This window comes from Sminthopsis crassicaudata, chromosome 4 (assembly GCF_048593235.1).
Source record: "Sminthopsis crassicaudata isolate SCR6 chromosome 4, ASM4859323v1, whole genome shotgun sequence".
NCBI classification, from domain to species: domain Eukaryota; kingdom Metazoa; phylum Chordata; class Mammalia; order Dasyuromorphia; family Dasyuridae; genus Sminthopsis; species Sminthopsis crassicaudata.
The window spans coordinates 167,224,041-167,252,025 of record NC_133620.1 but is presented as its reverse complement, the minus strand read 5'-3'; the positions used below and the strand labels follow the sequence as shown (position 1 = coordinate 167,252,025).

The window sequence follows — 27,985 nt, the reverse complement described above, 5'->3', positions numbered from 1 at the left end:
TCAACCAAAAAAATAAAGACATTAAAATGCTGACAGCTAGATCAGTCCAATTGAAAGACAATTTTTTTTTTTTTCTTGCTGAGGCAATTGGGGGTAAGTGACTTGCCCAGGGTCACATAGCTAAGAAGTATTGTGTGAGGTCAGATATGAACTCAGGTCCTCCTGACTTCAGGGGTGATGCTCTATGCACTGTGCCACCTACCTCTCCTCGAAGATTGTTTGTTGTTGTTTTTTTTGTTGTTGTTTTGTTTTGTTTTTTTAAACATCATGGCTAAGTACAAAAAGCCAACTTTTGAATTCCCTTCTGTCACTCCATATACATCCTACAACTTCTAAATTCATTTTTGGTCCCTTTTGAACCATAGAAAGAGAAGAATTAGAGTTTGCCCTAACAACAGTGAGAAAGTAATGTGAGCAAATAAAGAAATGTGTATAAGCCTGCTCTTTGACAGGTTACACTCCTAGAACCAGTGTATGTCACCCACCTTCTTGGAGATCAATGTCTGCACATACTCAATGGCTTTTCCAGATTTTTACTATCTTGGTGGATATAGACTTTGTTTTCAACACTCTGCCTTTCAAATACTTATAATATGTCCCCACTATTATTTCATATGAGACTTGCACTAGCCTCTGGGTGAGTCCCAATAACTCTGTCTTGGTAAAATCCAATCATGAAAAAGAAAATGTTTAGCTGCTTACTCGTATCCAATATATATTGGTCTTTGAATCACCTGCAAATTAGAAGATTGAAGTTTGCCAAGTGTTAACCACTTAACACTTGAGAGAATATTTAGATTGAAAAGATAGCTTCTTATGCTAGATGATAGCTCAGGTTCATTAAAATTAGCATCTAATTTCCCAAATGCAATATGCGGACTTCTTATTTTTTTATTTTTTCTGAGGCTGGAGTTAAGTGACTTGCCCAGGGTCACAGAGCTAGGAAGTGTACTTGACACCAGATTTGAACTTGGGTCCTCCTGAATTCAGGGCTGGTGCTCTATCCACTGCGCCACCTAGCTGTCCCCCTTCTCCTTATTTTTTACTGGGCATAACTCATTATCTGTTTCAACTTTGTGTCAAGTTTTGAATAGTGGGTACTCTTCATCCATTTAATTTTTCTTGTATAGTTTGATGGGGAAATCTTCTGAAGAATCATGAATTTTATTGGAGAGATCCTGTAATATTCAGTGGCTTAATATAATCCACACAATCTCTGCCATCATTAATTGGAGGATCAGGAATATATCAACATCTTTTCAATATGAAATTAATGTATGACATGATCCATAAATGGTGAATACCTTTGGGTACATTTTTTTAATATTCAGATGTTGATTTAGATAGGTTCCATTTTCACTTTGTCTTGGATATAAGCAAGAAGACACAATTTGTAAATTGGAAACTCTGTATTGTGTTGGATAACTCTACTTTTGGTACCTATATTTGATGCCTGTCTTTTTAAGAACTAAAAATCAACCTTCTCAACTTTTAGCTTTAACTGTGAAGTCATATTTTTTGCAGTTTGGAAGTTCTTTTCCTTGTGAAAAATGATTACTTCATGTTTCTAAGAAAAATAATTTTACTTTGAAATGAATCAGAAGCTTCCTTGAACATGAGAAAGCATCTTCACAACATTTTGATAAATTTGGTGCAACTATAAGAGAAATGTATCTTTGTTTCTCTTACAGGAAATATACATTGGTTTTTATATGAAGATGAAAGAGAGCTTGAATACAAACATTAAACCTAACATATTTCTAAGTATCATGGTGCCATTAAATGCTAATGACTCAAATGAATTTATAAAGCTTCCATTAAGGACCAGGGATAAAAAATATACAATGAGATAATTCTAATCCTCAAAAAGATTGTATCCTATATACACAGATAGGGAGAAGTGACCAAGAAAGAGTTTATGGATCTGGGAAGTCTTGGGGCTTGTGAATGGAGCCATAGAGCAAGTAACTGTCATACCTATGCAGTTAGTGAGCATCAATGATAGAATGAGAGTGTGCCATGTGCAGGGAGATTAGGTAGCTGTCTGTGTAGCATGTGGAGTGCATAGTTCGGTAGTATAGAGGCAGACCTGTTCGAGAAACCTTGAAATCAGGGATAAGATGTTTGGACTTTGGTCAGTGGAGGTTTCAAAATGGGAACATTATGTAGTTTCACTGTGCATTAGGCAGATTATTTTGGTAGTATTTTAGAGAATAGATTAGAATGAGGAAAGACTGGAGATAGGGACACATGATCAGGGCCCTATAAATTCTAAGTATAAAAGTCCCCTGATCTGTGATGCTGTACTCTGCTGTAAGATCACCATTGTTATTCTTTGTATATTACTTTGTGTGTGTCTGTGTGTATATATATATATATATATATATTTTTTTTTTTAATGTTCTTTTCTCCCAATAAAGTGTAGGCTACTTTATCCTAATTTAATTTTTTTCTGTTTATCCTAAGGGCCTACAAGTCCTGTCAAGTAGTAGGAATATTTTTTGTCAGTTGTTGTTTAGTCATGTCTGACTCTGTGACCCCATTTGGAATTTTCATGGCAAACAGTGGCTTTACCAATTTCTTCTCCAGGCCATTTTACTGATGAGGAAACTAAGATTAAATAACTTTTTCAAAATCATACAAGCTATTACATATCTGAGACCAGATTTGAACTTAGGAAGATGAATTTTTATTGATTTCAGACCCACAGCTCTACCACTACGCCTCCTAACTGCCCCCAAAAGAAATATTAGTTTTTTTGTGTTAAAACAAATATGGTAAACTGAAAAATGAGTGAAGCATTTCTTGTGTATTAGGCCTTAGACAGCAAGACTTTTTCAGGGATAGAGAAAATAAAGGGGAACATAGATATACATATAAATATAAAGCTGTCCCAGCTATGTTTTCACACAAAAAAGTCTCCCCACCCTTTTTAATTCTCTTGTCAGGATAGTAAGTGGAACACCAATTGTATAAATCACAGTTCAGGAATATCATCCTAGAACTCTTGGGTCACTTTGCTTATTACTATTATTTATAGACAACCTCATAGTAGAAGAAAATTGAAGAACCTTGTTTCTTCCTATTCTCAGAATTAACATAATTGCCTCCAAATCTGGGTCCAAATTCCCTGAACAGTCATTTAATTTCTCTCAGCTTTAGTTTCCTTATAATTAAAATATAGATAATAATGCCCATAATATTTAACCTTACAGAATTGACAGAATTGTCAGAAATTCAAATGAAATTTTGAAAAAAAGAATCTTTCTCTGTCAGCTCATGTGACTTGTTTTTGGTTAAAAAAGTAGTTGTCATAGTTAGATTGTATAATTGGGGATAGCAGAATTTCAAAATTTTATTAAAGGCCTAGTTTGTAAATAGCACTGCATGCATTGGAGTTCTAAAGACAAAAATTAAGTAGCCTGTTCTCAAGGAGCTTACATAGTATATAGCAGAGGATCTAACAACATAATCTTCCTTCTTCTCTAGTTACTATTTTTTTTTCAATAGTTCTTGTTCTATTTGTGACCATGGATCACCTGGAAAAATATCATTGAATCTCCTACTTAAGAGGTAAATGATGTATTTTTTAAATATATCTATCTCAGAAAGGCATAGGCTTTCCAGAGGTGTTTACCATTTTCATAGAGACTGTCCAGTAGAGAATTCTATCAAAATAGAGCACCAGCCCTGAATTCAGGAGGACCTGAGTTAAATCTGGCCTCAGACACTTAACTTCATGTGATCCTGGACAAGTCAATTGAGCCCAATTGCCTCAGAAAAGAGAGAGAGAGTGAGTGTGAGAGAGAGACAAAGAGAGAGAGAGAAGAGGAGAGGGGAGGAGAGGGGGAGAATTCTATCAAAAAAGGAGTTTCATATATATTGTGTTCTCCATGTCCTCTTGTTTGTGGCATTATATTGATTATATTATGCTCTGTGGTGCTGTAGGACCTTCCTTAATGAGCCACTAAATCTTGTCATTCATTGGAAAAAACACTAAAGTGATGAAGAATGCTTATTGTTCAGATTACTACATATAAATAGATGGATAGCCCATATTACCTAATTTTAGATAGATATTGTATATGATGGACAACAAGCTAGGCCCAAAATTGAGCAGAAAAAGAGAATGTTGGGGAAGGTTGTGGTAAAATTACATAGTGATTCCAAATTAGCAACTAATAGGAAGACTCTAGTTTTTAACATCAGAATTCTCCTAGTGATACTATATGATTATGGATCATGAAATACTATGATCTCTAAAGAATCTAAATTCTGCTTAAGAAATAAGGAGGTTGATCATTGGAACAGATATAGCATACCTAAGCTATTCTGGAAAGCAATTTTGAACTATGCCCCACCTTCTCTACCCTCATTATTAGTCTTTGCTTACCTTTGGACTCATTGATACTATTACTAGATCTATAGAACAAATAACATCAAATAAAGAAGAAAGGAACTCCAGTGTTTTATAGGAACAGTTTTTTGGGTTACAAAAGAATAGGGAACTGAGGAGCTTCCTATCAGTTGAGTAATGGATGAATATTATTTTATATTAATATGATGAGATTATCATTGTTCCATAAGAAATAATGAAGATATTGGTTTTAGGAAAAAACATTTTGAACAAGATGTCAGAGTGAAGCCAGGAAGCTGTGAAGCACTCCCAATTTCTCTTGAAAACTACATGAAACCAAGCCTCTGAACAGAGTCTGGCATAATAAAACCACTCTCCTGCTCAAGATAGAATGAAAGGATTTAAAGATAGGTCAATCTCACTGGAGTGAAAGGGAGTTTATTCTTGTTCAAATGGAGTCTGGGAAAGCTGGTGAGAGGTTCTTAAAAGTAGCAGATCAGAAACTGGGGCCCTCAATCCTGGCTCAGTAGAGGAGCAGACCAGTGGGGCAACAGACCAGTGGGGCAGCCTCAGTCCCAGCTCAGAAGGTAAACTCTGGGAAACCAGTCTCTTTCTTGGAAAGAGCAGGCAAAACTATCCCCTGCTGAACAAAACACCAAACACAAGACGTCCTTGTGCTCAAAGCCAAGAATCTGAGTTGCAGGGAAGTTTAGAACAGGGCCCTTTTTTACCTCAGAAGCAGAGCTCCAACATAAAAGTAAAAAAAGAGGAAATACAAAAAGAAAAGAAAATGAACAAGAAATAGAAAAGACCCTTGACTATAGAAAGCTACTATGGTAACAGGACAAACCAAAACACTTAACTCAGATAAGGATAAAATATCTACAAAGAAAATATCAAAAGAGTGATATGAATTGATCCTAAGCCCAAAAAGGCTTCTTGGAAATGCTCATTAAAAGACTTTAAAAGGTAGAAGTAGAGTTAAAAATGAGAACAGAAATGAGAGGTATGCAAGAGAGAGTCAACAGCTTGGAAAAGGAAGGCAATTCCTTAAAAAATGCAATTGACCAAATGCAAAAAAAATCCACTGAAGAAAACAGACCTTGAAAAGTAGAATTAATCAAGTGGAAAAAGAGATACAAAAGTTAACTGAAGAAAATCACATTAAAAACTAGGAATGGGGCAAATGGAAGCTAATGACTCTGAGACATCAAAAATTAGTCAAACAAACTAAAAAGAATGAAAAAAATAGAAGAAAATGCTTCATTGGTAACAGTGGACCGGAAATAGAGCCAGAAGAGACAATTTAAAAATTATTGATCTAGTTGAAGACCACGAAAAAAAAAGGGCCTGGATAGCATTCTTCATGAGATCAAGCAAAAAACTATTTTGATATTTTATAAACAGAAGGAGTAATAATCATTGAAAGAATCACCTTTGGAACGAGATCCCACAAAGAAAACCCTAAGTAACATGGCACAACTCCAGAACTACACTTTTAAGGTAAAAATACTACAAGCTTTCAGACAAAAACAATTCAAATATCAAGGAGCAAAAGTCAGGATTATTTAGGACCTGGCAGCTTCTGTAGTAAAGGATTAGAGGGCTTGAAATACAATATTTCAGAAGGCAAAGAACATGGGATTACAACAAAGAATTAACTAACCAGTGAGACATCTTTCAGGGGAGGTGATGGATCTTCAATGAAATAAGAAACTTTCAATCATTTCTAGTGAAAAAACCAGAACTAAACAGAGAACAGATTCAAGAGAAATATAGAAAGGTAAACAGGGGAAATTTTAAAGGTTAAATTGTTTACATCCCTAGATGGGAAATGATATCTGTAACTCTTGAGAACTGTACCTGTTATTCGGGCATTTAGAAGGGGGCATCACGTGGATAGAGTGTATGATTGTGAATGGATTCTAATGTGATGATATCAAAGAAAAAGACATTAAGTGATAGAAAAAAAAAGCTATACTGAAAGAAGAGGGAAAAAAGGAAATATAATGAGACAAATTAGATCACATGAAGAGACACCTATTATAATCCAGGAAAAGAAGTGAGGAGGAAGGGGAGCATTGTCTAAAGCTTGATCTCATCAGTTTTGGCTCTAAGAGGGCATAATCATTCAGTTGGCTTTAGAAATTTATCTCATCCTATAAAGTAGGAGGAGAAAGATGAAAGAAGAGGGAGGGATTGGATAGAAAGGGAGGGTAGAAACACTAGGAGAAAAGAGTAAGAGAAAGGGAATGTATGGGATAGATTAAAACAAAACACCACTAAGGAAGGAAGAAAGGGTGGAAAGGGAGAACAAAAGTATTTACAGGGCGCAGCTAGATGATGCAATAGTTAGAGCACCAGTCCTGAAGTCAGGAAGACCTGAGTTCAAATGTGGTCTCAGACACTTAACACTTCCTAGCTGTGTGACCCTGGGCAAGTCACTTAACCCCAGTTGTCTCAGGGGAAAAAAGTATATTCAGAGGAGAAAACAGGATGGAGGGAAATACAGAGCTAGCAGTCATAAATTGTGAATGGGATGAACTCTTCCATAAAATGGAAACAAATAGCAAGGTTGATTGAGATTCTGTTTTTCAAACAAACATATTTGAAACACAGATACATACAGAGTAAAAGTAAACAGGCTGAAGCAGAATTTATTGTGCTTCAGCTGAAACAAAAAAGCAGGGGTATCAATTCTGATCTTAGATAAAGCAAAAGTAAATATAGATCTAATTAAAAAAGATAAAGAAGGGAAAGTACATCCTGTTAAAAGGTACCATATACAGTGAAGTAGTTGCGAAACAAAATGTATGTGCACCAAGTGGTAGAGCATTCAAATTCCTACAGAAGATTTTAAGCCAGTTAGAGAGAGAAATAGAAAACCTCTTAGTAGGGGACCTCAACCTTCCCCTCTCAGAAGCAGACAAATCTAACCACAAAATAAACAAGAAAGGGACTAGGGAAATTAATAAAATCCTAGGAAACCTAGATATGATAGACCTCTGGAGAAAATGAATAGAGAAAGAAAGGAATACACCTTTTTCTCTGTAATACATGGTATATACACAAAAATTGACCATGTATTATGGCATAAAAACTTCACAGTCAAATGAGGAAACACAGAAATTAGTAAATTCTTCCTTTTCAGACCATGATGCAATAAAAAATATGTTCAATAAAGGTCAGGGGAAAGCTGAAACTAATTGGAAATTAAATAATCTAATTCTAAATAATGAGCAGGTTAAGTAACAAATCACAGAAGCGATCCATAATTTCATTCAAGAGAATGACAATAATGAGGCAACATGCCAAAAGCTGTAGGAGGTAGCCAAAATAGTTCTTAGGGGAAATTTTATATCTTTAAATACTTACATGAATAAAATAAAGAAAGGAAATCAATGAATTGGGCATGTAACTAAAAAAGGCTAGAAAAAGAACAAATTAAAAACTCAATTAAATAGCAAATTTGAAACTCAAAGGAGAGATTAATAAAATTGAAACTAAGAAAACTCTTGAACGAGTTAATAAAACTAAGGGGTGGTTTATGAAAAAAAATTAGATAAACCTGTCTAATATGATTAGAGAAAGGGAAGCAAAAAACTGAAATTTCCAGCATCAAAAATGAAAAGGGTGAATTTATCACCAATGAAAAATGAAATTAAAACAATAATTAGGAGCTATTTTGCCCAACTGTATGGCAGCAAATCTGACAAACTAACTGGAAAGGATGAATGTTTATAAAAATATACATTGCTTAGATTAACAGAGGAGGAAATAATACTTAAATATTCCCATTTTAGAAAAAGATATTGAATAAGCCATCAATGAACTCCCTGAGAAAAGACCTGTAAGACCAGGTGGATTTACAAGTGAATTTTAAAAACCATTTAAAAGGAACCTATACAAAAATTGATCATATACTAGGGCATAAAAACCTCAAAATCAAATGCAGTAAGGCAGAAATAGTAAATGCATCCTTTTCAGACCATAATGCAATCAAAATAACATTTAATAAAAAGCCAGGGGAAAATAGACCAAAAAATAATTGGAAACTAAATAATCTTATACTAAAGAATGATTGGGTAAAACAGCAAATCATAGACATAATTAATAACTTCACCCAAGAAAATGACAATAATGAGACATCATACCAAAATGTGTGGGATACAGCCAAAGCAGTAATTAGGGGAAGTTTTATATCTCTACAGGCCTACTTGCATAAAATAGAGAAAGAGAGGGCCAACGAATTGGGTTTACAACTAAAATTGCTAGAAAAGGAACAAATTAAAAACCCCCAGACAAACACAAAACTTGAAATTCAAAAAATAAAAGGTGAGATTAATAAAATTGAAAGTAAAAAAACTATTGAATTAATTAATAAAACTAAGAGTTGGTTTTATGAAAAAACCAACAAAATAGACAAACCCTTAGTAAACCTGATTAAAAAAAGGAAAGAGAAAAAGCAAATTGATAGTCTTGAAAATGAAAAGGGTGAACTCACCACTAATGAAGAGAAAATTAGAACAATACTTAGGAGCTACTTTGCTCAACTTTATGCCGATAAATTCGATAACTTAAATGAAATGGAAGAATACCTTCAAAAATATAGCTTGCCCAGATTAACAGAGGAAGAAGTAAGTAGTCTAAATAGTCCCATCTCAGAAAAAGAAATCGACCAAGCTATTAACCAACTTCCTAAGAAAAAGTCCCCAGGACCAGATGGATTTACAGGTGAATTCTACCAAACATTTAAAGAACAACTAACTCCAATGCTATGTAAACTATTTGAAAAAATAGGGATTGAAGGAGTCCTACCAAATTCCTTCTATGACACAGACATGGTACTGATACCTAAACCAGGTAGATCGAAAACTGAGAAAGAAAACTATAGACCAATTTCCTTAATGAATATTGATGCTAAAATCTTAAATAAGATATTAGCAAATAGACTTCAGAAAATCATCCCCAGGATAATACACTATGACCAAGTGGGATTTATACCAGGAATGCAGGGCTGGTTTAATATTAGGAAAACGATTAGTATAATTGACCATATTAATAATCAAATTAATAAAAACCATATGATCATCTCAATAGATGCAGAAAAGGCATTTGATAAAATCCAACATCCATTCCTACTAAAAACGCTTGAGAGTATAGGAATAAATGGACTATTCCTTAAAATAATAAGGAGCATATATTTAAAACCTTCAGTAAATATCATATGTAATGGTGATAAACTAGAACCTTTCCCTGTAAGATCAGGAGTGAAACAAGGTTGCCCACTATCACCATTACTATTCAATATAGTACTAGAAACTCTAGCCTTGGCAATAAGAGCTGAGAAAGAGATCCAAGGAATTAGAGTAGGAAATGAAGAAATCAAATTGTCACTTTTCGCAGATGACATGATGGTATACTTAGAGAACCCCAAAGACTCTGCTAAAAAGCTATTAGAAATAATTCAGAATTTTAGCAAAGTCGCAGGATACAAAATAAATCCACATAAATCCTCAGGATTTTTATACATTACCAACACAATCCAACAGCAAGAGATACAAAGAGAAATTCCATTCAAAATAACAGTCGATAGTATAAAATATTTGGGAATATATCTACCAAAGGAGAGTCAGGAATTATATGAGCAAAATTACAAAACACTTGCCACAAAAATAAAGTCAGATTTAAATAATTGGAAAGACATTCAGTGTTCTTGGATAGGCCGAGCGAATATAATAAAGATGACAATACTCCCCAAACTAATCTATTTATTTAGTGCTATACCAATCAGACTCCCAAGAAACTATTTTAATGACCTAGAAAAAATAACAACAAAATTCATATGGAAGAATAAAAGGTCGAGAATTGCAAGGGAACTAATGAAAAAAAAGTCAGAGGAAGGTGGTCTAAGTGTACCTGATTTAAAGCTATATTATAAAGCAACAGTCACCAAAACCATTTGGTATTGGCTAAGAAATAGACTAGTTGATCAGTGGCATAGGTTAGGTTTACAGGGCAAGATAGTGAATAAAAATAGCAATCTAATCTTTGACAAACCCAAAGATCCCAAATTTTGGGATAAGAATTCATTATTTGACAAAAACTGCTGGGAAAACTGGAAATTAGTATGGCAGAAACTAGGCATGGACCCACATTTAACACCACATACTAAGATTAGATCAAAATGGGTCCAAGATTTAGGCATAAAGAACGAAATCATAAATAAATTGGAGGAACATGGGATGGTTTACCTCTCAGACTTGTGGAGGAGGAAGGAGTTTGTGTCCAAGGGAGAACTAGAGACCATTATTGATCACAAAATAGAACATTTTGATTACACCAAATTAAAAAGTTTCTGCACAAACAAAACTAATGCAAACAAGATTAGAAGGGAAGTAACAAATTGGGAAAAATTTTTTACAGTTAAAGGGTCTGATAAAGGCCTCATCTCCAAAATATACAGAGAATTGACTTTAATTTATAAGAAATCAAGCCATTCTCCAATTGATAAATGGTCAAAGGATATGAATAGACAGTTTTCAGATGATGAAATTAAAACTATTTCCACTCATATGAAAGAGTGTTCCAAATCACTATTGATCAGAGAAATGCAAATTAAGACAACTCTGAGGTATCATTACACACCTGTCAGATTGGCTAAGATGACAGGAACAAATAACGATGAATGTTGGAGGGGCTGTGGGAAAACTGGGACACTGATGCATTGTTGGTGGAGTTGTGAAAGAATCCAACCATTCTGGAGAGCAATCTGGAATTATGCCCAAAAAGTTATCAAAATGTGCATACCCTTTGACCCAGCATGCTACTATTGGGCTTATACCCCAAGGAACTACTAGAGAAGGGAAAGGGTCCTGTATGTGCCAAAATGTTTGTGGCAGCCCTTTTCATAGTGGCTAGAAGCTGGAAGATGAATGGATGTCCATCAATTGGAGAATGGTTGGGTAAACTATGGTATATGAATGTTATGGAATATTATTGTTCTATAAGAAATGACCAACAGGAGAAATACAGAGAGGCTTGGAGAGACTTGCATCAACTGATGCTGAGTGAAACGAGCAGAACCAGAAGATCATTATACACTTCAACAATGATACTGTACGAGGATGTATGCTGATGGAAGTGGATTTCTTCAACATAGAGAAGAGCTAATCCAATTCCAATTGATTAATGATGGACAGAACCAGCTACATCCAGAAAAGGAACACTGGGAAATGAATGTAAACTGTTATTTTTACCTTCTGAATCCAATTCTTCCTGTGCAACAAAAAATTCGGTTCTACACACATATATTGTATCTAAATTATACTGTAATATATTTAACATATATAAGACTGCTTGCCATCTGGGGGAGGGGGTTGGGGGAGGAAGGGAAAAAATCTGAATAGAAGTAAGTGCAAGGGATAATGTTGTAAAAAATTACCCATGCATATGTACTGTCAAAAAATGTTATAATTATAAAATAAAATAAAAAATTTAAAAAAAAAAAAAAACATTTAAAAAACGATTAATTCCAATTACTATGTAACCTATTTGGAAAAGTAAGCAAAGGAGTCCTACCAAATTCCTTCTATGACAGAGATGTGGTGCTGGTAACTAAATTTGGAAGAGCCAAAAACAGAAAGAAAATTACAGACCAATCTCTCTAATGAATATTGTTGTAAAAAATTTTAAATAAAATACTAGCAAAGAAATTACAGCAGCTTATCAGCAAGGTAATACACTATGACCAAATGGGATTTATACCAGGAATGCAGGGCTGGTTCAATTTCAGGAAAATTATTGCCATAATAATCCATATCAATAACAAAACCAATAGTAATCATATGATAATCTCTATAAAATACAGCACCATTCCTATTAAAAACGTTATACAGAGCATAGGGATAAAAGATTTCCTTAAAATAATCAGTATTTATCTAAAACCCACAGCAAGCATTATTTGTGATGGAGGAAGCTGGACACATTCCCAGTTAAATCAGGGGTGCAACAAGGGTGCCCATCAGCACCAATATTATTCAGTATTGTATTAGGAAAGTTGGCTTTAGCAATAAGGGAAAAAAAGGATTTAAAGGAATTAGGATAAGCAGTGAGGAAATAAAACCGTCTTTGCAGATGATACTATACCTAGAGAATCCTAGAAAATCATCCAAAAACCTATTGGAAACAATCGACAACTTTAGCAAAGTTGCAGGATATAAAATGAACCCACACAAATCATCAGCATTTATATTTATTATTGATGAAGCCCATCAGCAAGAGATAGAGAAATTCCATTTAAAATAACTGGACAAAATACATTATTTGGGTGTCTACCTGCCAAGACAAAACCAAAAACTATATGAATACAATTACAAAACACTTCTCACACAAATAAAGTCAGATCTAAACAATTGGAAAAATATCAGTTGCTCATGGGTAGGCTTAACTAATATAATAAAAACCACAATTCTACCTAAATTGGCATGTTTGTTCAATGTCATACCAATCAAATTGCTAGAATGTTATTTTATAGAGCAAGAAAAACAATAACAAAATCCTTCTGGAAGAACAAAAGGTCAAGAATATCAAGTTAATTAATGAAAAAAATACAAAGAATGGTGGCTTAGCAGCACCAAACCTAAAACTCTATTTTAAAGCAACAGTCATCAAAGTCATTTGATACTGGCTGAGAAAGAGTGATGGATCAGTGCAATAGGTTTGATACACAAAAACACAAGATAATTAATGACAATAGTAATCTAGCATTTGATTAACTCAGTTTTATGGCATAAATTTATGGCTCACTATTTCACAAACATTGCTGGGAACTTTGGAGACTGAATGTAAATCAACATATACCGTGTTCATGTCTTTTATCTGTTTTTTTTTTTTTTTTTCCTCCCGTGGGTTTTCCCTTTTGCTCTAATTTTTCTCTGCCAATTTGATAAATAAAGCAATGTATATTTAAAAATATAATAAAAAGACAATCCCAAAAATGTAATGACAAAGTATAATACATGTTTCCAGTGAAAGAACAAATATAATTTGAATACAGATTGAAATGTGCTATTTTTTATTTTATTTATTCTTTTATCCCAATCTTCTTGTATTAAACAATCAATATAGAAATGTTTTGCTTGATTGCACATGTGTAACCTGTATCTGATTGTTTGCTGTCTCAGGTAGGGGGAGGGAAGAGAGGGAATTAATATTTATAGACTATAAATAAGAATGCTTAAAGATTTAAAAAAAAACGTCATAAACAGAGAAAAGTGAAGTTTTCAGAACTGGGAGAACAATTTATATACTAATTGCAGTATTTCAAAGGCAAACAACTTTGAAAGACTTAGGAACTTTGAACAACAGTGTTAAACAACCTCCTGACAAAGTTGATGGACTCAAATGAGAAATGTTTTTTTGGACATAGACAGTATGAGGATTTGTTTCATTTGACCATATGTGTTTGTAATACATTCTTTCTCTTTGGGGATAGGAAAATAAGCAGAGATGGTAGCTTTTTATTGATTAGAATTAAATTTTCTTCCTTTCTTCTTTTCTCCTTCTCCTCCTCCTCCTCCGAATTGGGGTTAAATGACTTGCCCAGGGTCACATAGCTATGAAGTGTTAAGTGTCTGAGATGAGATTTGAGCCATCTAGCTGCCCCTATGAATTTAATTTCTAAAAAGAATCAAAATTGTCAACCTCAAGGAGATTGGAGAGATATGTTGCTACTGTAAGTAGCCTGTAACATACAGCCATTTAAAGTTTGTACAAAAACAATAGAGAAAAGACATTCTTAAGGATATGAATGACCACAAAGGAGTATGACCAAGGTTTGGTAAAAAAAAAAAAAAAAAGGGATAGAATTGGGAGGGATAGTGCACAGATAGTCTGAGCCCTGCATAACTCATTATAAGAATCCAGGCAAGTTATCCATTATATAGGTAAATATTCTGTAAAGGATTATGTAATTTCTCTCAAAACAGTAACTTTCATTTTGTTTTTGTGTTTTTAATGCCTATGAAAGCATGTTGTAGGTAATTGACACTTCCTAAAACGTTTATTGAATTGCATTAAATTGGAAGAATGTAAAAAGAATAACATCTGATTAGAAGACAGAGGTTAATTATGATAATGGAGACTTTAGTGACATTATAAAAATACTGAAATTGCCAACAAGGCAGAAAAAGTGAAAACTGATTAGAATAGCTAAAGTATTGCAGCTATTAAGGCCAGGAGGTATATTAGATAGAGGTGAAAGTCAGTCCAAGTGTCAGAGTTAGAAAGAGCTAGGAACATCGCCTCTGTTAACATTATTGTTATGTGACAAGTCATTTAAAGCAACTTGGAATTTGTTTCATGAAGAACAGTTTTTAATTCATATTGGTAGAGAAAAAATGAAACATAAATATAGAAAGTAACATAAAAAACTGTTGAGCTTTGGAATATAAATAAAATCATAATGATCTTGGTTATGATGTCTTTGCCTGATAGTTAATAAAGTTTTAAATCTGTCATAATTTTTAATATAAAAATAAATTCCTTTTAGAAAATCTTTTACATATTTTTTTCCTTAAAAAGAAAACATTCAGTCATCTTTAGATTTGGCTGTAGTGTTTAACAGATGAAAATTTGCTTTTGATTCACTTGGTTCAAAACAAAAAATTATATAATTTGTGAAATATTTAAGAATATTAAGAAGTAAATTATTTTAAAATTTCTCCCAGCATTATATTAATGCTTCATTTTATTTTTACCCATATGTGTAGTGTGCCTGATATATAACCAAAGAAACTCTTAAGCTAGTCTTTTAACATCAAACCTATTCTTGAGTTTTTCTATATAAATAACAGAACAGTAATTTTTGAAATCTGGCATAATTTTAAAATATCATTTTTGTAATATTAAAGATTTTAGAGATAGCTATGACATTGTGTTTGAAGAGAATTGATCTTGGAAGCAATATTTGGAATTAGAAGATCTGGGCTCAGACCCTAACCCTGATATATACTGATTCTGCAACCCTACCTAGGCAAATTACTTACCCTCTTAGAGTCCCTGATAATTAACTAAAGATATAAATTGTAGAACAATTGCCAGTCTTTTGGTAGAGAAGTCTTCTCACTGGGAGTTTTCTATGTAATCACTTTCTATGAAATTGCAAGGCTATTCCCCACCCTCAAAAAAAAGGATATGGAAAATTTTTCTAAAAGAAATATAAAACAAAATTATATTCTTATTACATACTATTGTAATATTACCCATAATCCCCTTGTAATACATAACATAGTTTAAAATTATATTCAATCTATGTAATTATCAAAAATGTTAAATTTAAGCAGGTGTATTTGTATATATAAATATATGTATATAGCTGCATTATATACATGCACTGAGATAGTTTGTTGTTTGAGTAACAATAGGGAGGCTAGTATCATTTAATGAGACAAAAATATAAGTCATAGAAGGCCTAGAACAGAGGTTTCAAATATGTGACTCATGTGTGACTCAAAACAACTTCTCGGGAGGATGGAACCAGATTAAAATGTAACTTGGAAATATTTCACAAAATAGATAAAAAGTGCACTAGAACACATAATGTTAATATGTGATTTGACATTACTGTTCTAGAAAGCCAAGGAAAGTCATGGGCTTCAGTTATGACATTTACAAAGATTGAAGTAACCAATATTTTACATTAGAAGGCATATAACTATGGGGATAAAATTATTTCTGTACTATTTTCTTAAGTTAAAAAGTAGTGTTGGTGGCACATGCTAAAGTTCTTAATTTTTTTTATAATGAATAAAACCCAAGAATTTGTTAGTCAAGATTTGTACTTTTAAAGATTGTTAAGAAATCAACACCTGGTTATTTACATTTTGACTTTCCCACTAGCATGTATATGATTTGAGGATAGGAACTGTTTTTGTATTTCTTGGTTATCTACAGTGTTTAGCTTGGCAAAAATAGTGAGAACTTAAGAAGTGCTGGACTGACTTGACAATCTCTTTTATGATGTTTTAGACATATAACTAATAAATAATGAAATAAAATATAAACTATGATAAAAATAGTGTGTTTTGATCAATTTTTAGCACTACACTGAGTTTTCTAAATTTTTTGTATATAATAGATGCCCCATAAAAATACATTACATGAGTTTATATTAACATTAATATATTTTAAATATATATTGAAATTCCATTAAGTGGGTTGAATTTATTATATTATGAATACATAGTGAGTGTGACATAATATATGGTCAGCTCTAAAGTCAGGAATGCCTTGGTTCCAGTTTCTTTTCTGATACATATTGGCTGTGTGTTTCTGGACAAATTATTTAATGCTCAATGTTAGTAGCATTCTAAGAAGGTTTAGAACTATGTATTGGTAGAATAAGTGTCATATCAGAAATTATCAATGCCAATGAAATCTCTTACTTATTAAAAAATCATTGTAATAATTAGTATTAATTATTAATTATCCAATTCTCAGTTTTTTATACCAATAAGTGATTTAAATAGGTAAAGTTAGAGTTGCTTCAGTTGAATACTACCTATTTTCATCTTTATTTTTCTTGTATGATATTAAATTTAGTATGTTTATATAAGTAAGTGCACAGGACTGTTCATAAGCACTTGATTCAGAACTTTAATTTTTTTTATTGATGCCTTCTGTTTTTGCATTATAGAGATTTATGTTTTCTTATTACGTCCCCACTATGAACCTTTCTTTTATAATAGAGAAAAATGTCTGATGATTTAAAAACATCTTTCACATTTCTAGCTAAAGAAGGAAGAGGGGAGGGACCAAGATTGGTCATAAAAAATGCACAGTATTCATTTTTTTTTGTTCTTTTCAATTATATTAGCGTAACCAGTTTTTATATACTTCTTCTGGTTCCACTTACTTTCACTTTATGTTAATTCATAAAAATCTTCTACTGTTTCTCTGAAAGGCTCATGTTCCTTTTTTATTCTTGCATAATAATATTCCATTACATTCATGTACCATAATTTGTTCAACCATTACCCAACTAATTCGTACCAGTTGATGACTACTTTGAGAGTTCTACTTCTTAGCTATCACAATAATTGTTGGTATGAATATTTTTGTATAAATGAGACCTATCTTTTTTCTTTCATCAATCTCCTTTGAGTTTCTGTCCCTAGTTAGATTACTGGATCATATAGAACATTAGTAGTTTAATGGTGGCCAAAGGTTTTTTTTTTTAAATAAACAAATTACTTCTTTTTGAAATATCTAATCTAATACCTAAAGATTAAAACCCAGTCTTTAAAAATTAGTCTTTTGGGACACAGAGGAACAGGTCCAAAATATAGTCTTTATTTAAAAAGAAATTCATTAATCATTTCATTAAAAAAGACAAAATGTTCCCAAAATACAGATTATTTTTTTCCAGTTCAGCCTCAGTGGCCCCAAGAATGTCCTTTGTCATTACTAATACTGGTCAAAACAACAAGTTTTTTCTTAAACCTTTTATGTCCCAACACTATCTTAGGACCTTTGAAGGATACCAGAAAAGTAGAATGTGGACCCTTACCTGAAAACACTTTTAATTTGGTTATATTTACATTGATTATAAGAACATAAAAAATTAAGCATTATACTTTAGCACATTGTTCAGTTATAGTGTGCTAATTGCCAAATTATCAGCATTCTTTCCATGTATATCACAGAGGTGATTTTTTTGCCTCAGGAAATATTATTTCAGGTACTAGCATGTATTTTCCTATCAACTCATTTATAGAAATAATTTGTGGATCTGTGGAATGTTAAGGGATATTCATATAAGTTAAATGTGATGGGTAAAGAAGAGAAGAGGTTATTTAGGATTTGGATGCTTAGAATAAAAGAAAACACTTCTAAGAAGTGATAACGTGGGACTTTTTCAATTCAGGAAGCAATGAGGAAGAAAGAAAGAATTGAATGTGGAATTGGATGGAGAGATCTCCAGTGAGCCCCATAATATTTCTTTAAAAAAGTTTTCTTCTATATACATAATTGTAGCATTATTCCTCTTCAAGGGTATAGATACTCTTGAAGACAGCAAGAAGTCTACTGTCAGGTTTGTTCAGTTGAAAACATGGAATAACATATCTCATCCACAAATGGAGAATGATCAAGCTGCTTGTACCATAAGAAGAAGAATATAGCTTTTGTGGATAAGAATGTGATTGAAGTGTGTCATATTGGTTACTGTATGAACAGGTCTGTAGAGATGGATAAGCTAAGTAAACAAGAATTTATTATTTTCTATATTATAGTGTGTTACAAAGTTAAATAGTATTCCCTACTCTCAAATTTGGAGACTAATAGGTTAAAGAACTTGAAAACAACTATGTGCAAACAAAATATATACAAGATCATTTGAAGGTGATATCAGAGGGAAGGTAGTACTAAGTTTAAGAGAATGCAAAAGGCTTTTTGAAGGAGGTGGAATTTTAGCAGGAACTTGAAGGAAGCTGGGTGAACTAAATGGTGGAGATGAAGGGGGGAGAGGGAGAGTTCTAGGAATGTAGAACAGATAGTGAGGAGAACCACGAGAGAACTTTTAATTAATTCTCTTTTCTATAAAATGACTCATTAGTCTGGATGACCTCACAGATCCCATTCAGCCAAATTATTTTATGATTCTATGATTCAGATATTGTATTAAAGCAAGTTGTTCAACCATCCATGATTTTCAAGGAAGTCAAATTGAGATAATGAAAAATATATTTGTTTGAATGCTTTTGAAATTATTATATTATAGTTGTTTTTCTTGCACTTTTTTTAAGATTATATTTTAGCAATAATATCCAATTTTGTCTAATTACTAGTTTTTTTTTTTATTAGATTACAAGAGGAATTCAGACTGTACAAAACACAGTAATACAGCAAGATAAACGGCTATCCAAAATAATGACTAGTTGTGGTTCCTTTCATGTTACCCTTCTAGTGATGCATTTACTAAATGAAGAGGAAGTTAACATGTAAGTATTTTTAGATAAGATATTTCTTTCCTATTCTTTCCCAACCTTCCAATCATCATACAAGCATAGAAAAAAATAATTAAATGCTTTAAAAAATAGATTAAAAGACTATTAGTATGGCAGAAACTAGGCATGGACCCACATTTAACACCACATACTAAGATAAGATCAAAATGGGTCCAAGATTTAGGTATAAAGAATGAAATCATAAATAAATTAGAGGAACATAGGATAGTTTACCTCTCAGACTTGTGGAGGAGGAAGGAATTTGTGTCCAAAGGATAACTAGAGATCATTATTGATCACAAAATAGAAAATTTTGATTACACCAAATTAAAAAGTTTTTTGCACAAACAAAACTAATGCAAACAAGATTAGAAGGGAATTAACAAATTGGGAAAACATTTTTACAGTTAAAGGTTCTGATAAAGGCCTCATCTCCAAAATATACAGAGAATTGACTTTAATTTATAAGAAATCAAGCCATTCTCCAATTGATAACTGGTCAAAGGATATGAACAGACAATTTTCAGATGATGAAATTAAAACTATTTCCACTCATATGAAAGTGTTCCAAATCACTATTGATCAGAGAAATGCAAATTAAGACAACTCTGAGATATCATTACACACCTGTCAGATTGGCTAAGATGACAGGAACAAATAATGATGAATGTTGGAGGGGCTGTGGGAAAACTGGGACACTGATGCATTGTTGGTGGAGTTGTGAAAGAATCAGTTTTTTATACCAATAAGTGATTTAAATAGGTAAAGTTAGAGTTGCTTCAGTTGAAGTTATCAAAATGCACATACCTTTTGATCCAGCAGTGCTACTACTGGGCTTACATCCCAAGGAAATACTAAAGAAGGGAAAGGGACCTGTATGTGCAAGAATGTTTGTGGTAGCCCTTTTCGTAGTGGCTAGAAACTGGAAAATGAATGGATGTCCATCAATTGGAGAATGGTTGGGTAAATTATGGTATATGAAGGTTATGGAATATGATTGTTCTGTAAGAAATGATCAGCAGGAGGAATATAGAGAGTCTTGGAGAGACTTACATCAACTGATGCTGAGTGAAACGAGCAGAACTAGGAGATCATTATACACTTCAACAATAATACTGTATGAGGATGTATTTTTTTTTAATTCATTTTTCCAAATTATCCCCTCCCTCCCTCCACTCCCTCCCCCCGATGACAGGTAATCCCATACATTTTGCATGTGTTACAATATAACCTAGATACAATATATGTGTGTAAATACCATTTTCTTGTTGCACATTAATTATTAGCTTCCGAAGGTATAAGTAACCTGGGTAGATAGACAGTAGTGCTAACAATTTACATTCACTTCCCAGTGTTCCTTCTCTGGGTGTAGTTGTTTCTTTCCATCACTGATCAACTGGAAGTGAGTTGGATCTTCTTTATGTTGAAGATTTCCACTTCCATCAGAATACATTATGAGGATGTATTCTGATGGAAGTGGATGTCTTCAACATAGAGAAGAGCTAATCCAATTCCAATTGATCAATGATGGACAGAATCAGCTATATCCAGAAAAGGAACACTGGGAAATGAGTGTAAACTGTAAGCTTTTTTTTTGTTTTGTTTTGCTTTTCTTCCCAGATTATTTTTACCTTCCGAATACAGTTCTTCCTTTGCAACAACAACAATAACAAAATTTGGTTCTGCACATATATATTGTACCTAGGAAATACTATAAGATATTTAATATGTATGGAAATGCCTGCCATCTAGGGGAGGAGGTGGAGGGAAGGAGGGGAAAAATTCAGAACAGAAGGGAGTACAAGGGATAATGTTGTCAAAAATTACCTATACATATGTACTATCAAAAAAATGTTATAATTATAAAAATTAATAATAAAAAAGACTATTAGTATCTTAAATCTTATGTTATTCAAATGATAAATCTTACGATGATAAGAAAGAGCATATATATTATCAAAAACTATGCCAGTGCAATGTAAATTTTTTAAGCTCCTACCAAGGAGGAAGACTTTGAGTATAGGTGAGTTAACAAACTATTTCATGTCATTTAAAGATAAGTCAAGCTCAGTTTGGTGAGACTCATCACCAAGTTAGCCATAGATAAATGATTTTTTTGCTCAACTCAATAAACAGATTCTTTTAAACAAGTCATGGGGCATTGGTGATTATTGTGATTTGGAGATAGTTGAGATGTTGAAGTAACAAACAGTTGCATTGGAACATAGAAAATTATATAATGTTACAAATAGAAGCAATCTTGAGGAACTTCCAGTGTAGTTACCTTTGTTCAAAACCACATAGCTATTTTGTGGCAGAATTGTAACTTCTGCAAAGCACAGTTTCTTTTTCTTTTTTTCCTTTTTTGTTTGTTTGAATAGACATTTATTAAGTATTGTTTACATACAAGACAGAATGGTAGGCACTTGGAATAATAAGATAAGTGTCAGATAGGTTCTGTCTTAGGAATTTTCCAGTCTAATGAGGGAATGGATAAGTATCTAAATAACTATGATCATAGGGATAGTAAGTAGAGAGATATTCAAGAACAGTGCTGTGACATGGACTTGGATTCATAAAGAGAGAAGCCAGAATCAATTCTGGCTTGGGTCAGTAAGTAGGAATCATAAAACACCCACTAATTAAAACTTGCCACTGATTGCTCTTTCTCACTTCTTTGACATAACATAGAATTACACAAATAATTCACTCAAAGAAATGTAAAATAATATGATCTTGAACAGTGATGTAGTCTTGAAAGACAGTAACTATTTATTTACTAGATAATGCCTGCCCCCTAGTGACGGTTTTTTTAATCCATTCTGAGTAAAATACATGTAAAAGGTAAGCTATATACATCAATACTTGTATTAAATATTAAAGACAACTATTCTTACTACAAAAATATTACAGAGCTGAAAGTATAGAGGGTGAAATAAACTGGCCTGTATTAAATAATTTTAATAAGGAAAACGAAATAAATGAAATGAAGCAGAGCTTCCCTTTTAATCCTGGTATTCTCTGACATAGATTTGACATCCATATTGTAGCTAGAAGAAAGATTTTTCTTTAGACCATTAGAATATTGAATTTAAATTTGTGAAGGACATAGATAAGGATAAGAAATCACTTAATTCATTCTTCCCCTTTTACAGATGAGTAAATCGTGGTCCATAGGAGTTAAGAATCTTGTCCAAAGCCAAATATGATGCAAGTGGCAAAATCAGTATTTGGTATAGGTGTAGAAATAAGGTGCTTTTTCCAGTGTTCCATTTTTTATCTAGTGTACTTTATAGGGGGCACATTTTTATTTATTTGGTATGTTTGGATCAATTTAATATTTGTGTTACATTTATCATAAGTCAGATAAGTTGTAACTTTCAATTTTGGGGGCAGATAATGTAAATATGTAGTCAGTAATTTTTTCTGACTTTTTTGACATAATATTTCTGAACTCTTAACAAATCATGAAATAATTGGTAAAAGTAATTCACTTGTATTTTTCCAATAAAAATGAAAATATTAAAAATTTAATCTACTTTTATTGTATTTGAGATCTTCATTTCAGTTACTTTTAACTTTAATGCTTACTTTTAAAGTTCAAGTTGCAATATGATCTTATGTTGAACAGTTTGATTTTTAGAAATGATTCTGAAATGAAAATATTTGACAAGTATATTAATGAATCATATTAGATTTTATTATAATCTCTAGAAATTATAACTTTTCCTTTATCTGATTTTTAATTTTTTTCTTTTTTTAAACAGAAGTATAGGTGCTCTTTTGGAAACAAAAGCATTAATAGAAGAAATATTACAAGGAAGAGATTTAAATTTACCTTTTCAAGGAATTGGTAATTTTGGAAATCAGGTTGGATTTGTGAAGTTGGCAGAAGGTGATCATGTAACTACACTTCTAGAAATAGCAGGTAAAAAAAACAAAACCAAACCCTGAGTAATGGAGACTAGAAATAGCTCTAAAATTTGTCATTCATTATGTTAAAATAATGGACATCTTAACAATTAAAACCACATTAAATTTATTTTTTCTATGTGATTTCAAAGGGAACCAATATAACTTTTGTTGTATAATCAAATGTTACATTATTTACTGGGTTGTCGGGAAAATAAGAAAGTGAACACCGTTTAGTTGAAGGAACCAAAAGCTTGTGTGTATGTATGTGTTTGTGTTTGTGTGTGTTTGTGTTTTAAATATTCAGACCTAGAAGCCAGATTGATTCAGGATTAAATTGAAGGGCATAGAGATAGACTGAGATCTGGCTTGAATTCGAAGCATGTAAAGGGACATATTATGGAATAAGACTAGAGATGTAGTTAGCATCTAGAGTGTAGAGACCCCCTAAAAGCTAGGTTTAGAAGTTTGTATATTATTCTGAAGGCAACAAATCATTCCTAAATCACAAGATCAGTGACATATCTTAACCTTTGCTTTAGAAACATGAATATCTCTATAAAGAATTGCAAAGTCCTGCTATAAGCTCTCATTGTGAGGTGAATATGTTCCTGAGTTTCTGAAGGCTATCTCAGATGAACTTAAGTCCAGGCAGCTTTTATCATGCCCAGAAAGGTGTCAGCGTTGTATATTCCTAACAATAGACTGAATATACTGTTCAAAGACCAGTACAATTGATCATGGAAAAATTCTTCACTAGTATTTGACTTCCAGGTGAATTCTTTGGCCATTTCAACTCATGAAATTAAGAAGGCCCTTAGTTTTGTCTGGTCCTCTTCCATTTCCAGAATCATTATGGATAAGGTTGGTAGGAAAGTGTGACATAATTTTTAGGTTGTCTATAAACAAGAATTTGATTTGAGGTCAAATTAAGCCACTGTATCCCAAGAGTATTCACAGATGAAACTAAAAGATCAACACATAGAAATTGGAATGTCTGATAATAATTTTATAATGATCTATTTTTTATTTTTAGCCATATAGAAACTATTATTTTCAGATCCTAACATTGTCCCCAGTGTAGAGAGAATATCTGTAATTGTTAACAAATGCATACTTTTTCATTTTTGAGATCTTTATGAGACATATTAATAGTTTCTTATTTTTTTATCTTCTCATTTCATGGTTGATTGTAATATTGCTTTTACTGTCTCAATTGTTCTCTTATTTCTTCTCACTTTATTTTCCACCAATTTTTATATGTTTTCTTTGAAACCATCCCCTTAATAATTTCTTAAAACACAATAGTATTTCATCATATTTATATATCATACTTGTTCAACCATTCCCCTGTTAATGGACATCCTTTTTGTTTCCAATTCTGCCACTATAAAAATAATTGTCTTAAGTATTTTTGTACATATATGACTTTTTATTTTTTCTTTGAGGTTTAGACTTAGTAGTTGTATTCTTTATGCACAAGTCAGCTTTTGGGGCATGGTAACGAAGTGCTTTTCAGACTGATTGGATCAATTCATAAGAATACAGCAATAGTTCATTAGTATAAATTATTCTCCCACATCCCGTCTATCATATGCCATTCTTATTTTCTGTCATCTTAATCTTTCTGATAGGTGTGAAATGGTACTGCAGTTATTTTGATTTGCATTTCTTTATTTATTTAGAGCAACTTTTTAGATGACTATTGAAAGCCTTGATTAATTTCTCTGAAAACTGATTACTCATATGCCTTTGCTAATTTTCATTTGGAGAGTAGCTCAGACTGTTTTTTTTCCACCAAAAACAAAAGGAAGTTGTCTTTCAAATTGATTGGTCTAGATCAATATGTATGTATATATAACATATTTGGTGAATATCCTTTCCATTTAATGACCAAATAAAACTCTTTTAGGAGAAGTCTTCTATCAGTGTCTCATTTCATTCCAGTCTCAAATCTGAATTGCGAGACTAGTCTAAATTCGCCCTGGGCTACAATTCATGTTTTTTAGGTCATAATAAGATTTCTTGATAAACTCAATTTAGTGATCTAATTGTTACTAATAAAGGAGACATACCAAAGGAGATAAGGATATAAATTTTTGCCAAAGATGTTCACCACTGTCATGGAATATATCTGATGGGAAGTCTGAATAAAATTGAGCTTTTCTTTAGATGGAGCTCCTCAAGATGCTACAGATGATATTATGCTGATTATATGGAGTCTTCTAGGTTTTCAGTTAAGATTCATGATTTTTTAAAGGAAATAAGGTGAACAATTCATGTAGGAAACATTGAATACATAAAATGACTGTTGTCCATGTTATAATATATAGTTGGATAAACTGTGCAGCAGGTATATCAGTGTAACATATTTAGGACAGTCTGTGCAGACTGTCAGTGGATTGCATCTAAAATTAATAGGAGAAGCTAGTTGACTGAAATTAACTTCTGCAAGGATTTTAATAATTCCTCCTTTAGGGAACCATCTTTTTAATAAAAATGTTCTCTCATCAGTGCTGTAAGGTTTTGAATCTTGGAACTCCATAATCTATCAAAGAATTGTGGGTGATCCAAAGTAACATGGAAAGATGTGAGGAATGCTCAGGAAAGCTTTCAGCCTGTTTTTAGGGATGACCTATGTGTGAAAAGTGATGAGGAAGATTGTTGAAGGAATAGGATGATTGGAAAACAAATTGAGTCTGTCCTGTGAAAAAATTGAAGGATAATAAATAGACTTATTGAGTGTCACATGTTCATTATATGCCAAAAGAAAACTTCATAACCTATTGAATGAATCATAATAAGTGTGTGGACAACAACTATAGAACAAAGGGCATGGGTAGGTTGTGATCTAAACTAGTAGAGAGAATACCCACATCCTCTGAACAGGGGTCAGTTTCCTCACTTAAAAAATGAAGAGTTTAGATTAGACCTAAAGATCTCATAAAGCTCTTAAACTATGATCATGGATCTTAAATTTACTGAAGTATTTTATTTTTACAGCATGATCATTAAGTCAGATTCTTCCCTCTGTCTCTTTATTCTCTGCAGCATATGTTAACACATAATTCTTTACCATTGTGATGCTCTTTTAATTTGTGATCCTCAAATTAGCGTCAGAGGGTGACATGACCAAGTGTCCTATGAAATTATGTTTCTTGTTGATTTTGAGGACACAATAAACAATCTACTTGACTCTACTGAACCTGTGTGCTATCCTTCCTTGTGTTTGGCTTTGGTTTTCCTTTATAGTGAGGGTGTCCATGTTACTGTGGTTTGTAAGTTCACTTATAGGATTTTTGGACAAAGATCATTCACCATGTTGACAACTAACTTAGTGTTTATGGGCTCTATAAAAATGGTATTTCTCACCATGTTCTGTTGTGTTTTACAATATTGCCACCATCATTACAATCAGAGAAAGTATTTACAGAAGGCTATTTTGAAGGTCACTGCAATATAGTGGAAAGTCAGAAGATATGAGATCAAATCCTGAATTAACACATTGTGTGACCGGTAGCCATTTAGCTTCTCAAGAATTTCAAAATTTTCAACCAGAGAGTAGGGTTGATAATATTTTAATTATTCAGGAAAATGCTATTTATATAAGCTTCCATTTTGCATTTCTTCTTTGTTTTATAGATTTAAAGAATGCTTTAATTAGTAGTTAGCTTACTAGTAATAAATCTTACTGAACTTGACTAGGCTCTCATTTTTATTTTCATTCATATTCATTAATTCATTCAACAAAGTTATTAAATGTTTATAGGGTACTAGTATTATGTTAGAATGTGGAGGTTACAAATAAATATTTGTTGGCCTCAAGAAATTTCTTCTGGAACATTTGTGTATGCAATGGTAAGTCAAATGTCTGTATAACTCAAGAGAAAAAAACCCTTTTTAGAATGTTTTCTGTTCCCACTATTCTATTTAATCAGTCTTTTAAAGGTTAACATTGATATTCTAAATGTAGCTTTGATATTGTTAACTATACCTCCTTCTTAGATAGTCTTTCCTTCTTTCTTAATTCTTTATTGAGTTAGATATTCCATTTTCTATTTATCTTCATTTACACAGTACATTTTCCATTCCTGTCATTCCTTCTTACTTCATTTTCAACTTTCTAAGGCCTTTTCTTCCTACAAGGCTCAACTAAGATACCACTTTATCTGAGAGACCTTCCTTAATACTCCTAATTGTGAGTACTACCTTATAGTTCTTTGCCTATGTTTAAGACCTCAACTTCTTTCATTTTTTTTCATAATCCTTTCTCTTTTCATTTATCCTTCTGCCTTACATTGCTTAAACCTATTCTTCCTCTTTATACTTTTGCAGCTGACCCTGAGAGTCCTTTTTAATCCCTTCATAGAAGTCTTAACAAGAAGTTAGGTGGTTGATGGGTGAATCACTTCCTTGTTGAACTGGCTGTAGCTTCTGGTAGATTGTGATGTTTTGCTTGACATATGAGTCCTTTGTGAGGCTTTTTCAACCAGGTCATATAATGGTAATGCTGACTTCTCAGATGGCAGCTTAGATACTGCTGCCACCAATTCTGGGCCTCTGGTATTTGGTGGGACTTTTAAGATTATTTTAATAGATTTCTTGGTTTTGTCATTTAACCCACTCTTTCCATTTTAGAATATTCACTTTCTTGCAATCATGAATATAAAAAATACAAGAAATATGCGTATTATATCTTCATAGATAT

General features: G+C 32.6%; 1 protein-coding gene across 6 annotated transcripts in view; it reads left to right on the top strand.

Moving 5' to 3' along the window:
• AKAP7 (A-kinase anchoring protein 7) overlaps positions 1-27,985 on the top strand; it is a 154,800-nt gene that overhangs the window by 19,088 nt on the left and 107,727 nt on the right. For all 6 annotated transcript variants that reach the window (XM_074309825.1, XM_074309824.1, XM_074309823.1 and 3 more), the window contains exons 4-5: positions 19,223-19,359; positions 23,133-23,293. In XM_074309825.1, coding sequence (XP_074165926.1) covers positions 19,223-19,359; positions 23,133-23,293 — 298 coding nt within the window. The remainder of the gene's footprint in view (positions 1-19,222; positions 19,360-23,132; positions 23,294-27,985) is intronic.